The 14,926-nt window shown below is 34.4% G+C and overlaps 1 protein-coding gene across 1 annotated transcript; it reads left to right on the top strand.

The window, feature by feature from the left end:
* The first annotated feature begins 590 nt into the window (after positions 1-590).
* Positions 591-2,514, top strand: Adat1 (Adenosine deaminase, tRNA-specific 1). Its single transcript, XM_028170103.2, has 2 exons — positions 591-1,828; positions 2,185-2,514. The coding sequence occupies exons 1-2, from the start codon at positions 900-902 to the stop codon at positions 2,489-2,491; spliced, it is 1,236 nt and encodes a 411-aa protein (XP_028025904.2). The 5' UTR covers positions 591-899; the 3' UTR covers positions 2,492-2,514.
* The last annotated feature ends 12,412 nt before the right edge of the window (positions 2,515-14,926 follow it).

Here is a 14,926-nt window from a genome sequence, read left to right on the forward strand (position 1 = left end):
ATGTGTATTTTTAAATACATACTATATTATTTTTTATTGATAAGTACACCGCGGTTAATTTATTCCAGAAATGAATCTTGCCCAACTGGTAGTTGCCTGGAAGAGATCGCGATTTACTATAATAACTGATTTAATTTTGCTTCATGACGCTTAATAATTACATTCAAGTTCGATTCACAGCTTCATTTCATTGTATTTCATTCCTTAATTAATATCATTTTACACGGTTTTATTTTAAAAATATTGGGATGTTTACGCAATTTTGAGAGTACCTACAGATAAGCTATAAACTTTTCATCGAATTCCTCGAGTCGTAAGTAAAATTATTTTCTAGATTTAATCTCAAATATCGATGAATTATGTTTAGTCGTCAGAGATCATGACCTCTCAATAAATTATTATTATTTGACTGAGAGGTTATCTCATATCAATATAACTAACACTTTTTTTATCTCACATTATACATACACCGCCACAAATATAAAGAGATGGAGAAACCTTGCAAAAGCCGCAACCAAGCAATAAGACAAATACATAGCCACGACCACTCCGCCAGAAGTGTACGACTGAAATGAAGAATAATTTCTCTTCATTCCATTAAATTCGGTATTTTATATTTATTCGGTATTTTATATTATTTTGTTTTCTGTTTAAAAAATGGCTTCAGTCTTTGTTGGAAAAATTTGGTAGTATGGGCTTTGTTCCTTTTGCCAATAGACGAATAAAAAAGAGTTAAAGAAATTATGCGTGAATTTGTTTGTAAACAATAAAAGAGCGCTGTTATCTGTTGTTGATCTTAAGTCTCATTAAATGTTAACATTAAAATTACTTTTAGGTACGGTGTTAGATTAGATTTCTACTAACTGCCAAATGTGAAAATATATTTATGCAAATATAAAATGCCAGATAACCTATCAAGTGTATGTGTCGATAACATAGTAGAGAAATGTCTGAAAACATACGAACAACTGCCCAAAAAAGGAAAACCTGCCGATGACGAATGGACGGTGCTATCTTGCATTGTGAAATATGAAACTGAACATGATACGATCGAAGTATTATCCTTAGGAACTGGGTCTAAATGTATTGGCGCTACAAAAATGTCGCCACTCGGAGACTTGCTCAATGACAGTCACGCTGAAGTGTTCGCTCGGCGCGGGTTTATACATTATCTATTCCAAAATATCGAAAAGGCTACCAACAATCTTGATTCTATATTTATTAAAACGGATAGCAAGCTAAAATTAAAAGACAGTATAGAATTTATATTTTATTCTTCACAATTACCTTGTGGTGACGCATCTATTATACCTAAGAATGGTGAAGAGAAAGAGGAACATTTTGGTGATCTAATCAAGGTTAAAAGAAAGACAGATGAGAGCAACTGTGTGCATGACACTAAAAGACTAAAATTAAGTGATATTCATCGAACTGGTGCAAAATGCCTTTCAAATGCAGAACAGGACCTTAAAATTCCTGGAAAAGATTATCATGTCTTAGGTCAGGTTAGGACTAAGCCTGGAAGAGGTGATAGAACACTATCAGTGTCTTGTAGTGATAAAATAGCTAGGTGGGTTCACCTTGGTATACATGGTGCTCTTTTAGACTTCATATGTGAACCCATTTTTATAAAACATTTCATATTTGGTGCATCTGTACCATATTGTGAAGAATCATTAAATAGGGCAATTATAAAAAGGAGTAATGAATTCAATAACACCAGAGCTCCAAAATTTTACCAGTCTTCAATAACATTTTTAGATATAAAATCAGAAGGAAAGTATAGACCTGCTTCAGGCAGCATAGTTTGGATAAATCTTACTAATCCGTAAGTTTGTAAATGTTCAATAACCTAAAAGTTAGTAGTAATGGTACAAAATGGGTAAAATACTCATAGATTTTAAAAACCATCTAAATGTTGAATCATGAAGTTTTTAAAATTAATAGTATATTTCAAGTAAGCCTAGATATTACTTAATTAAATAAAATGTCAATTAAATATTTATTGAATAAAAATAATAAGAACTTAACTTTAAATAAAAGGTAATTAACCTTTAGATCTTAGTATTGTGTCCACAGTCTAAAACATATTCTTTTTTAAACTGGTATGTGCTTATATAAGCTCACTTAGTAATAGTATTTATTTACTAGTAAGTTCATAGGTTTTATGTTTAATTTTTACAGGATTTTAGAAGTGGCAGTTCAAGGCAGAAAGCTCGGTTTGATAAAAAAAGGAAAGTCAATTTCACCTGACGCATCACTGATTATCAGTAAATACAACATATACAAAACATTTCTTAAATTATTAAATAGAAACAAGGAGTTAAAAGTGTCAATTTTTGGAGATGAAAATATAGAAAATATACCGTACAATAAAATGAAGATAAAATCTAAACAATATAGAGACCGATGGGAAAATCTGAAAGAAAAATTTTTTAGAATCTGGACAGTCAAGGCTGACATGTGGGATTTCTGTGTAAAAATACTCTAGTTTTATTAAATGTTTGATACAGATATTGTTTTCATTTGCTAAATATAAAATTGATATGTGTATGAATGTAAGTCAATGTTTTTTTCAGATAATTACAACTTTTCATTATTATTTACGGACTAACCCCTGTATCTTTAGTCATTCACACAAGCTTAACTTGCCTCGACTCAACCTCCAACACGCGTTTTGATAAGCTTATTCGTAAAAATAAACTCCACTCAAACGTCCTTGGAAATTTTTCCTCACCGGAGTGGAGTAAATGAACCGCGACGTACCTTTAACGTTTCGCAAGACTGGTTTCCTATCAATGTCCAAATAGTATGTGGACCGCAAATGGAAATATATGATATTGTTGTGCATTGACCTGGATCTGTGCATTCTCAATGTACTTCTATTTAAGTAATCCCTTATTTCCGATATTTCAAGGTGTAGAGTATGACATCAAATTGCAAAAATCTGCAAAATGGTGGTTAGAATTTATGAGGTCTAACAATAAGGAAATGCACAATTTTACAGGTTTCTTACAATTGTACAGGAGGCTGTATTCGGGATTTGAATGCAAGCACAGTCACATACGGACAGTTGGATATACTTGGCATTTTTGGGCCACTATGATTAATTATGTCGAGATTAGTGTTAGGTAAATATCATGTATTCTGTTTCTCCACAGTGTATCTTACCTTTTCGTTATTGGCTTTACAGCTGTTTGCCTCTTCCCTTATCTCCAACAAAAACTTTATTGTTATTAATATTATTTGTACTATCTTATTAATTATACAATATATTAATTTTTTAAAAATTAATAATACAATATTTAAAAATAATTAATATAGATAAAATCATTTTACAATGTAAAGTGAATGATTATGAATTCAACAAAAAGTTTGTTTAAGCTTGTTGTGTATGATAATAATATGGTATGGATGATATGATAATGGGAATTATATCTTGCAGCTAGTGAGTCCATAAACATAACGAATGCAGCCACAGCCACCCGTCTTGAAGCACGCAGTCGATATCTCAGTTGTTTTAATATCGGTCAAACCTATATTAATGCCCATTGATGTTTTCCGACATAAATGGGTAAGACCGGCGACTTACACTTACCTAAAACACACTTTGACATCAATAAATTCCTAAATTTATACATTTAGAAATAATTATACAAACCTCAAGATTAAATCCATTGCAAAATTGAAATTCGCCGATGGTATGAGTACATCTGGCGAATACTAGAAAAAGAAGTGAAAACATATTTGGCTACGAATCAATATTATAGAGAGGGCATTATTGGCCAATAGGTCATAGCGAACATTTTAATTTTGTCAATTGATTTGACATCGCAGAATGAGGTATTCTTCTAATTTTTTTTTTCCTACCTATCCTGATAGTCTTGAGAGGCTATTTCAGCTTTACCCTAGCGTGTAGGTGAGCTCACGGGGCTCAAACCGGAGTGGTGCTAACTCTGGCCTTAGCAAGAGCAGTGTATTGCAGAATCTACCACCGGATCGGAAACGCCACCCACTGAGAAGATCCGGCGAGAAACTCAGTGGGCTGCGTCTGTGGGTTAATTCGCTCGTAGAGCCCTTCGTGGCAAGCGACGGGTTCGACGAGTACGGTGATCGGGCAATAAAATCATATTAATTGACACCTAGAACAAAAACGATACTTTTATACAGCCGATCTGTACGTATTCGTACCATTGCTATCCTTTATAATAATGTTAAAGCTTAGTAGTCGTCGCGTCGTGGCCTGACGGATAAGACGTCCGGTGCATTCGTGTTGAAACGATGCATCGGTGTTCGAATCCCGCAGGCGGGTACCAATTTTTTTAATGAAATACGTACTCAACAAATGTTCACGATTAACTACCACGGTGAAGGAATAACATCGTGTAATAAAAATGAAACCCGCAAAATTATAATTTGCATAATTACTGGTGGTAGGACCTCTTGTGAGTCCGCACGAGTAGGTACCACCATCCTGCCTATTTCTGCCGTAAAGCAGTAATGCGTTTCGGTTTGCAGGGTGGGGCAGCCGTTGTACTGTTAAAAGTGAGACCTTACAAGTCATGTCTCGAGGTGGGTGGCGGCATTTACGTTGTACCTAGATGTCTATGGGCTCCGGTTACCAATTAACACCAGGTGGGCCGTGAGCTCATCCACCCATCTAAGCTATAAAAAAAAAGAATGGAAGACACCTATGAAGGAAGCGTAAATACGGATCTTTTACTGTACTAATTTTTGTTGTTGGGGTACTGTTTGGTAGTTATATCCGTTTAGATATAATAGAAGGCTTCGGAGGCATCATATAATGCAGCCGAGTTTGACAACAGAAAATGGGGACTATTTTAAAATTCATTTGCATACCTACTAATTTATTGCGCGACCACAAACTGAACGGGTACAGTTTTGACAGAGATTACGTGACAACATTTAGGATTATTAGCGTCATAATGCTGTCCAGTAATCGGTTCACTCCTATACTGTCAATGTTCTGATCGCTTATTTCGTGGCCGCAAAAGTACCGGATAGTCGACGTTTATTAATTACCTCGTATTTTGCATTCATTAAGTGATGAAATTTTAACGTTAGCCTACTTATCATCTGCTACCTAGTCGCATTTGCTGCCAGTTTAGAAATCTGTCTCTTCTGACATTTAAGTAAGTGCAATTCGTTATTGCTTATTATGTTGATGTGGTGGGAATACAATCGGTAGGGCGAAGGCCGTTGCGTAAACCGCTTGATGGTACCAATTCATTTGTTTAGGTACTTATTAGCCAATTTCATTTTGCTGCAATGTTTGCAGATAAACATACATACATTACTAGTAGATATTAAATAAACTAAGCTGTGATGGAAGTGTTTTGTTTAAAGAAAAACCACATCCCATATACCATGCAGCAGATCATTAGTGAAAATCTAATTAAATTCAAAATTTGTTTACTAGTAGTTTATTTACTAAGGGTATTATAATATTGTGGTGTTCGCTTACATGTTGTTCCATGGAGGTTCGTAGTTTGTTCGCTCGTTATTAAAAAGTATTTAATAGAACCAGAACCACTTTTTATTCCTACTTTTTAGGATTTATTAGAAAAAAATCTGATTTTAAATTGATTGAACAGACGAATAATGACAAAAGAGTCTTCCAATTGTGCCAATATATCTTATGTGATTTTGACTATTTTATTTAAAGCACAGAATAAATATAAAACTACAAAAATAAAATTGTAAATCCATAAAATCTACGTGACCTTAAAGCTACAGGATCCTTGGCCGCTTAAGAGCATTAAAATTTAAAGTAAAACAAATGGGTTCGCATCCAGCCTCGTCCACACACACGGAACGGATTAATAATAATTGATTACGGATTGTTTTTCGGGTTCTTGACGTTGATATTTTTGTGTAGTCCGAGATCAGTAGGCTTATTTATTGATCGACCTTCAACATCTAAAGAAGCAATTGCGGTTCTAAAAAACTACAGATTAGAATTTTTTTTATGTACTTCTTTATCACATAAAATTCAAATTGAAAAACAAAAAAAAACCAACTGGATTTTCTAGAGCACGCCAACGTTCTCATAAAATATTACGTACATACATTTTTCATTGTCAGTATCTTTTTCCGATAGTAAAAACTGCAGGATTCTTGTTAATTTTAAGTAAGTTAGATAACTGATATTTTAGCAGGTATGTATTCGAATGTTAAACTTTAACGTATTGTTTAAACCAGGATCATGTAAATAATAGGCTGAGTAGTTCCAATAATAGCACAGCTGTTGCAGTCCTTAGTTTATATGTGAATTCTATTATGTCGCTGCTTTGTCGTATCGATGCGAATTAATGGATTCGTCAAGCTTCACCGTTCAGTCTCTAGCTTTCTACCGGAAGATAATTAAGAAATAAAATTTAGTATTTACATGAAGGTGAATAAATAGCGTTTATCACGTTTATACATCCGAACTGCGCAATGAAGAAAATTACTAATATGTCTCAAGATCCGCAATCTGTTGATGTTTGAAATGAAACACGTGCATTTTAACCGTTTACAAGAAGTTCTCGTTTAATCAGCTTAACCACGTGCTCTGAATAAAAACAGTTTTACAAGTTTTCCTACGTCAATTCAGTTTGGCTTATCTCAAATACAAGACGTTTGCGGCTAAGCATTTCATAAGTTGCGCGGGTTGGTCGCCATGACAGGACAATGGCGGTGCAGGCGCATAAATCAAAGCAGGTGAGCGTTTGCTTAGATCCACGGGCTTTGCAGGTGTTTGTAGCTCTTTGTTTTGATTGACTTAGGTTATTCTAAATGTGTTTGACGTCAAATTCTCCTGAAGGATGCTTCGTGTTATATAAAGTATTTTGCTTTCTCATTGTTATACGACAGTAAAATAGATATAACTAAATGTGCATTTATTTTAATATTCAAAATAACTAAGAATAATCTGAATAGCATCAAGTAAACCTGTCTATTTTTACGTCCGTGCTAATTTTTTTATACGCCTAACAAAGCGACTGGAAATGACTAACAAACTGAACGGTTAACGTCAAATCTCATGATGACAAATGAGTTTGTCGCTGTGTATTGTTATATTTTCGTAATCTTCAAATCGTACTATTTCAACAACCATATGTACCTACTAGGTTTCTACTCCACGCAGGATCATCTTGAAGATAAATAATGTAATAATAATCGATTTTGCGCTACAACAATTTGTTGTGCTGAATGCTGGCTTAGAGAGGTGCTATTTTATTATGATGACAAAAGCATGGTGTATCTCCATAAACATCGGTTAGCTTTTCAGTTGGATATTTTCCCGTGGTCTCTGATGCCCTTATAATACTGTTGAGAGTAATAGAGGTCCTATTACCTTATTACCTTACAAAATAACGTTTTGTTCTTATAGTCTTGTGACGAAGCCTATTTAAAGTAGGTATTTGAAGCTAAGTGTTACGGCTAATGTTAGCTTACCTACTTGGTCTTTAAGCGGCCGCAATCTATGATCGCATCAGACTCGGATTTCCATTTATTTGTGTGAATAGGCAGTTGAGCTCACAGTCTGCCTGATAGTAAATGATTACCATGTTGCATAGACAGTCCAACGTGAACGACGCAACGCGAGACATAAGATCCAGTTGGGTTGGAGTTAGAGATTACTCATTAACATTACATTTGGAAATTGAAAACCATCGTAGCACAAATAAGCAGGTCGGTGGTATGAACCTGAGAGGGGCCACAACACGCATTACTTCCACAAAGTACCTTCTAAAGAGAAGTACTAGTGCGAGGATTAAATTTTTCTTCCCCCACCTATTAGCTGGTAGGCTGAGGTTATTCCGGCTACGCGCGGACGGGTAGGTAAGCTTACGGGCTCAACCTGAGAGAATTTGCTAACACTAGCCCTAGCAAGAGCAGTGCTTCGCAGAATCTACCACCTATTCTGAATCGCGACACACTGAGAAGATCCGGCGAGAAACTCAGTTGGCTAGGACTAGTAGCTCGAAGGAACAAAGGCGACTTATTTATATTTTTTGACAAATAGTCTGGTACGAGAGCTTTATTTGCTTGAGATTAATGACATCCGTATTATTGACCTTTTTTACTAACAATCATTAGCAACTTTCCCGACCAAGCGTAGCTGGAATAGTTCCTTAGGCTACCAACGATTAGGTTGGGTTTTTTTTTAGAAATAAGCAACTTTTAGTTTATAATTTTTTGGTGATAAAATACTAGGGAACAAAGTATAAATTTGATTCACGTAATGCCTGTTTGTTTTAACAGCTTATTAATAATCTTTCGAAGAATACAGTTGCGATATAGAAAATAATAACTTTTTTTTGTTTACGTGTAATAACTCTGTTTTTTAAATAACTTTAAGGATAATGGCTTTGATAACATTTAGATTATTCACTGAAATACTGGAAACAAATTGATTGGCTAGTAACAAATATTATTTGTATAATTTAACAGCATTACGGTGCGTCATTTTTTGTAGTTTCAGTCGTGTAAAGAATCTGATACAATGGTGTAATAAGTAGGTCTTAGATACATAAATGGTCAATGATGATTGCTAATTAAACGCTTCCCGAATGCGCTTTTGGCTGTTTTTGCTGAGGAATATTTTGCTTTTTCAAGTCGCCGGCTTTGCGGAGAGGGTAATAGGGTCTGATTTTCTGTATCAATTTTTGTCCTCTGAATAAGTCAGCGTTGCTTCGGGTACCTTGACCCTGTTGTGGATCCTGGATGGAGTTACAGTTTTATTTAGATAATGACAACAAATCATTCACGGTCGTCTTTCATTAACACATTACAATTTTGATTATTCTTCATACACGACGTGAGCGGATTTAAATTTTATAATTACTTGTACAAAGTGAACTAAAAATAACATACAGAACTAACTACATAGTTAATGTTGAATCATACAGTTAGCAATAAAAACAAACGGTAACAACGAGTGAAGTGAACGTTGAACTTCAACTGTTCGATCTCATTTATGAAGAAACTTAGAAAAAAGTTCAATACGTTCATGAATCCAGTTGGTTTCCATGTTGAGAATATTACAGTTACTCCACTACGGAGGTCTGAGACATTGGATTTTATGTACTAAGTAGATTCCTTAACGGGTCATTTACTTTAGAAATTGGTCAATAAGCCGCATGTAAACACAGCGTACATCAGTCTGTATTTTACGTTCCGTGCTTTCGTTGGCGTATTCGGGCCAAAGGTATTTATTTGCCTAACAAACACATTCAGATAGCCTTTTTCGCAACACAAAGGTGCCAGCCATGAATAAGCGAGGTAATATTTATCGTAACGTTTCGAAGACACAGAATTTAGTGAATTGTAAAGGAACATTTGTTATTTAAAAAGGTCTGTAGGTTTTTTTTTTTAAATTATTGTAATGCATTAAGTTAACAGTTAAACGCATCCAATATTTCATCTTTGTGTCGACTGTAATGCGGAGAGAACTCATTCTCCGGTATGCACTTTAATTATTTTTATTATTACTGTCCCAAAACTGTCGATATATTCTGAATGAATTTTATTACATTTAAATTTAACGTAACATACATAAATAAGAGGAATTTTACAGAATTCGATGGAAAGTTTATGTCAATGGAGATAATATATGACATGGCCGAATCGAATTAGAGTGAAAATTATATGGTTTTCAATTAAGAAAAATACGAGTTTTTCGGATGATGACAAAGAGATTTTTGAAGGCAATCTCGTTCACGCGTAGCTGGAATATAATCTTAGACTACCAACGAATAGGTAGGAAAAAAGAAGGCAAAATTTGTTTTTATTGTTGTATTTCATAGCTTTTTGCATATCAGCTATAAAAAATATTTTTTTCTTATTCTCTTTTGCTCGTATTCTATTAACTCTGTTCATTTAATTGCTGTCTAGTTAAGTAAGTTTTTTTTATTGGTTAGACGTGTGGACGAGCTCACAGCCCACCTGGTGTTAAGTGGTTGCTGGAGTCCATAGACATCTACAACGTAAATGCGCCACCCACTTTGAGATATAAGTTCTAAGGTCTCAAGTATAGTTACAACGGCTGCCCCACCCTTCAAACCGAAACGCATTACTGCTTCTCGGCAGAAATATACAGGATGGTGGTACCTACCCGCGCGGACTAACAAGAGGTCCTACCACCAGTAAAAAAGTGGAATTTAATAGCTTTAATTTATTTTCAGTAAAAAATATTACATTTTTATTCGTGATGGCTTCTTGCTATAAACGTGGTCCAATATTAAATAATGAAGTTCGTTGGATTTATCGTTATCCTACCATATTGATGGTACCAGATTGAACTTTATTTTTTAAATTCGAAAATAAAATTACGACATAAAAATATAGCTCTCTGCTTTTATGAATACTGTTATTTACTGTTTAAATTCAAAATACTGCGTTCAAAGTCCTAAGTCCAAAACACTGCTTTAAAAATCCAGTCTTTTTTTAATTACATCAAAGTTATTATAAAACCAATAGGATTAGCTTAAGGCTGTAATCAATTTAACGGTGGGCGGACATTGAACTAGAAGTTTTTGCACTGATTGATCCAACCAGACCGGCTGGCGTCAATCTTGTCGGATTAGATTCGGGATTTTCTCTAACATCTGTTTTTGTGCTTGCAATTTTTGATTACACATCAAGTTAGGTTGTTTGATCAAACTTTGTAGCTTAGTTTGTATTCGTTTTTTTTTAATTCTGCTATACACATGTTAGCTTTAGAACACAAAGAAATAAAATACAGGTTACAATTTATTTTATTTCAGTCCCATCTCGCCTTTATGGAGTTCTTCAATAAAGCGGTTGCCAGTTACTGATAAAATTAAACCTTCAAAATAGTGTGATTTGCGTGAGACCGTTTTTGGTCAATTGCCGCTATTCCGTACAAAATACATGAATCTTCTACTAACATTGTCCACGTTTGGGATATAAAGATTAATTGCCTTAAAACAAGGGCTTCAAATACTCCGTCAAATACACGTAATCACACAAAGACTAGAGAACAATAATCAGGAGAACGGCTTTAACCTATTTTGGAGTTACTTGACCGAATAAATACGCATTGACAATGAGCAGTAATTTACTCACGGTTTAAGGTCTATGTATAATCCTGCATTGCGAACTTACATAGTTTTATTACGACATAAACGTTTTATTGATGAATGTGAATGATGAATATTTTCATTGCGTGCAAAGTCCTGAAGTGTCGACGACGGTGAATTTAAAACGTATTTATGTGATTGCGAAAATTATGTAACGTTCGCGTGTGAACAGTGAAATCCATGTGCATGGATGGTGTCAACGCGTCTCCAAACACTATCTCCATACATCACATTAAGCACGAGGTGCCGATGTTTCGTTGAATTAAATAAACATCTTTATCGAAACACGAACGCCGAGAACAATAAAATTATCCAGCGACATCTCATATTGCGTTCTGAGTTTTATGTAACCTCGGAGGTCGATATCAAAACTGTAGGTATGTGTTTTGGCGAATTCGGTCGATCGATGTTTTCGACTCGATTTCGAATTCGAAAAGAATTTCGATTTCAAAACTCGAAGCGCAATAACTTCTTATTTATCGACGTCTTTATCATCCGTGTACATCGATTATTATGACAGAAAATATTCGTGTCCCATACAAACTATTAATAAAATTAATTGGATCGCTCGAGCCGAGTCAACGTGCGGCGACGAGACGCAGTCTTCATTACGAAAGCTTATAGGGATCCTTTGTAGGTTAAAAACGCTTGTGTTTTAGTTTTTTTTTTTTCTCATAATTTATGAGCACACAGCCACAAGGCTTGTTGATGACAGTAATTTTGGTGTTAAAAGGCCATCCGATAAATCATGATCGCGCAACTCATAAGCTTAAGTAATTAGTTTCAAAATTATACATGGCGAGGTTGATGTTAAAAATAACTTTGTACTTTTCCTCTACTGAATCATCTAGTAAGTGGAAGATGATCGATCATTACCGACTATTTGGACGTAGTACATATTTTAATAAATAATTATTTTAGGTATATCAATAGCTTACCTATATATTAATGATGCTTTGAGTTGCACATAGGCAGGTAAACACAATATATAACTTTTTTTTTTATTGCCCTTGTAGGCTGACGAGCATACGGCCCACCTGATGGTGAGTGGTTACCGTCGCCCATGGACTTTAGCAATGCCAGGGGCAGAGCCAAGCTGCTGCCTACAAGCTGCCTATAAGTAAAGAATATTAAATTTTGTTAATTAACTGCATGTTTCCCGAAATAACTGTGCATTCAGAAGTAATCGGTCGGCCCAATCTTTGTTAGGGCTTTATTTGAGAATTCCTAACTCAGCTATCAACACCTTTACTATGTACCAACCAATTATTTTAAAGTTTCGAAATTGATCTAAGGAAGTAAGTGCAAGTAAGATTTTTTAAATCAATAATATATTCATATGTATTTACTAAACTATTTGATGACACACAGATATAGGCAGCTTAATGTATTTTATTCATTGAATACCAAGTCATAGAATTTTAACCTACTGTCTGATATACTTGTGCTAGTTTCTTTTTGTTATAGGTGCCGGGTTTCACGTATCAATTGTGCAATATTTCGGCACTGCCAATCGTCAGGTCAGTATCAAATTTTTCATTTCTCATTTGAACAAGCAAGAAACTATTAGTTAATATTGTGTACAGGTTTAGTAAGCAGCACAACAAGAGGTTAAAGATTCGAATACACGATACGTTTAATAGGTAAGTGTGAACAGTATTGCCATTGTCGGTACCAATAACAAACGAGTTTTGACACGCGAGTACTTCTTACGAAACGTTCGGCTCACGATTAAAATAAATAAATGCTTATTTACATCGTTACCCAAGACGCTGATAAGTAATTTAATTAGAACGCCTTTAATTGAATATCGGACACAACAACAAGAACGGGCGTAACGAACGATACTGTTGCAATGAATTAATCAAAGTTATGATTTTGCGAATGCGCTTGACCACAGATCATAGAAACACTGTGTTTCTATAATCTGTGCGCTTGACTCTGTTGCCGGTAAACCGACTAATTTGTTATTGTTGAGAAATTAATTTATGTTATCCGTTTAGTTATAGCGTGAATCGTTTTAGTGATTTGCATTTGTATTTGTTTTCTGACATTTTATGCCTTCTGTGTGAGAACGAATAGATTGACTTCGTTTTATTTTAGCTCATGAACTTTACGAGAGGCCCAAACGGATTTGCTTTAAATGCTATTGATGTTCAACTGTTACATTTGAAATGTCAGTTTAATTTGCTAAAAGTTTATTACTGTACGAAAGGCGATCTTTGCTGTGTCTTATTGAGACCATCGAATGGAGTTTCAAGGTTTTTGTGTTAATATAGCACGAAATGGCGTGCGAAGTGGAAGTATCATTTAACGTAACGCAACTAATCGACTATGTAGAAAAATAATTCCAAAGCAACATGCCTTAATGAGCAGAGAAACCCGCGCCTAGATCAACTTCTATGCAAATGCATTTTCTTTTATTTTCGAAAGCAAATATTTTGTGAGATCGCTAATGAACTCTGACAAATAAGGTTTATTTGTTATTCGTTAAGTTTTTACTTTTACTTTGGGTCGCTTGGGTGGCCCTTTTGGATCTAAACGTCATAAGTATGTATATAGGTGGTAGGACCTCTTGTGAGTCCGCACGGGTAGGTACCAACACCCTGCCTATTTCTGCCGTGAAGCAGTAATGCGTTTCGGTTTGAAGGGTGGGGCAGCCCTTGTAACTATACTGAGACCTTAGAACTCATATCTCAAGGTGAGTGGCTGCATTTACGTTGTAGATGTCTATGGGCTCCGGTAACCACTTAACACCAGCTGAGCTGTGAGCTCGTCTACAGATCTATGCAATAAAAAAATAAAAAATGTACTTCTAATATTTGTCCACTGAACAATGTAGTTAAATTGCCGATCTTGCAATTAAGTAAATTGTAATGCAATTTTTAGATAACATTAATTAGAACGAGTTATTGAGTCGTCTATTATCAAAGGTGGCAATCTGTGCATTTGGACAAATTTTTTTTATTGATATTTCAATACAGATTGATTTGAATATAATCGTCTCCTTCAAAGAATACGGTTCAAAACCTGCATTAAATAAAGGTTAATACTTAACCTGTTATTTATCTAAGATGTCGTTCAGAAGAGTTTTGTGACTGCCAATGGAATACAAAGTCAATAATTCGTTTTTCTGATTTACCAATAATTATCCACAAGTCACATTGCCGGCTTTGATACTAGTCGACTCTATTCTCGTTCATATAGACTTTAATCTAAAATATATTTAAAAAAATAACAATTAACGCAACGTTTACCTCTCATTGATTCTATTATTTCCTAATGAAACGATTTGTTATATTATAATAAAACAAAATAAATAATAGTTGAAAAGTGCTTTTCAGGATATTATTAAAATAACCCTTCTACTCATATCTGTTCATAACTATTGATACCATGCACCCCACGCTTTTTTAGTTGGATCTTCTATAAAAGCGTATTTTGTTATAATAGTTTTTTTAAACTATTATTTATTTTTCATTTTTTAGTTGAATTTCAATTTTTTTATTTTTTTTTAAATATTGGATTGTCATCGGTCCTTAATAAGTATACCAAATTTCGAGTTAATCCGACGTTTTGAAGGGGGCAAAATCATATTCAAATATTCCGTTACAAACATACGTTTGAAGCTAATAAAAGCGTATTAAAAATAAAAATAAACTGGAATAAATATATTTGAATGCAGAAGAAAAGACATTTCTCATCCGTAAAAGCAATATTATTTGGATTAATTAAATTGCTTGAGATTTAATAAGCAAATATTTAGATTCATGGTAAAGATATGTAGGTATGAATAATTCATAACGTACGAAAGA

Source organism: Bombyx mandarina, chromosome 09 (assembly GCF_030267445.1).
Source record: "Bombyx mandarina strain Sakado chromosome 09, ASM3026744v2".
In the NCBI taxonomy this organism is placed as follows: Eukaryota; Metazoa; Arthropoda; class Insecta; order Lepidoptera; family Bombycidae; genus Bombyx; species Bombyx mandarina.

Excerpts from the sequence above, each read along its gene's own strand:
- Adat1 (XM_028170103.2), top strand. The coding sequence starts at position 900 with ATGCCAGATAACCTATCAAGTGTATGTGTCGATAACATAGTAGAGAAA. Across the intron at positions 1,829-2,184 it reads TGGATAAATCTTACTAATCC|GATTTTAGAAGTGGCAGTTC; the intron begins GTAAGTTTGTAA and ends TAATTTTTACAG.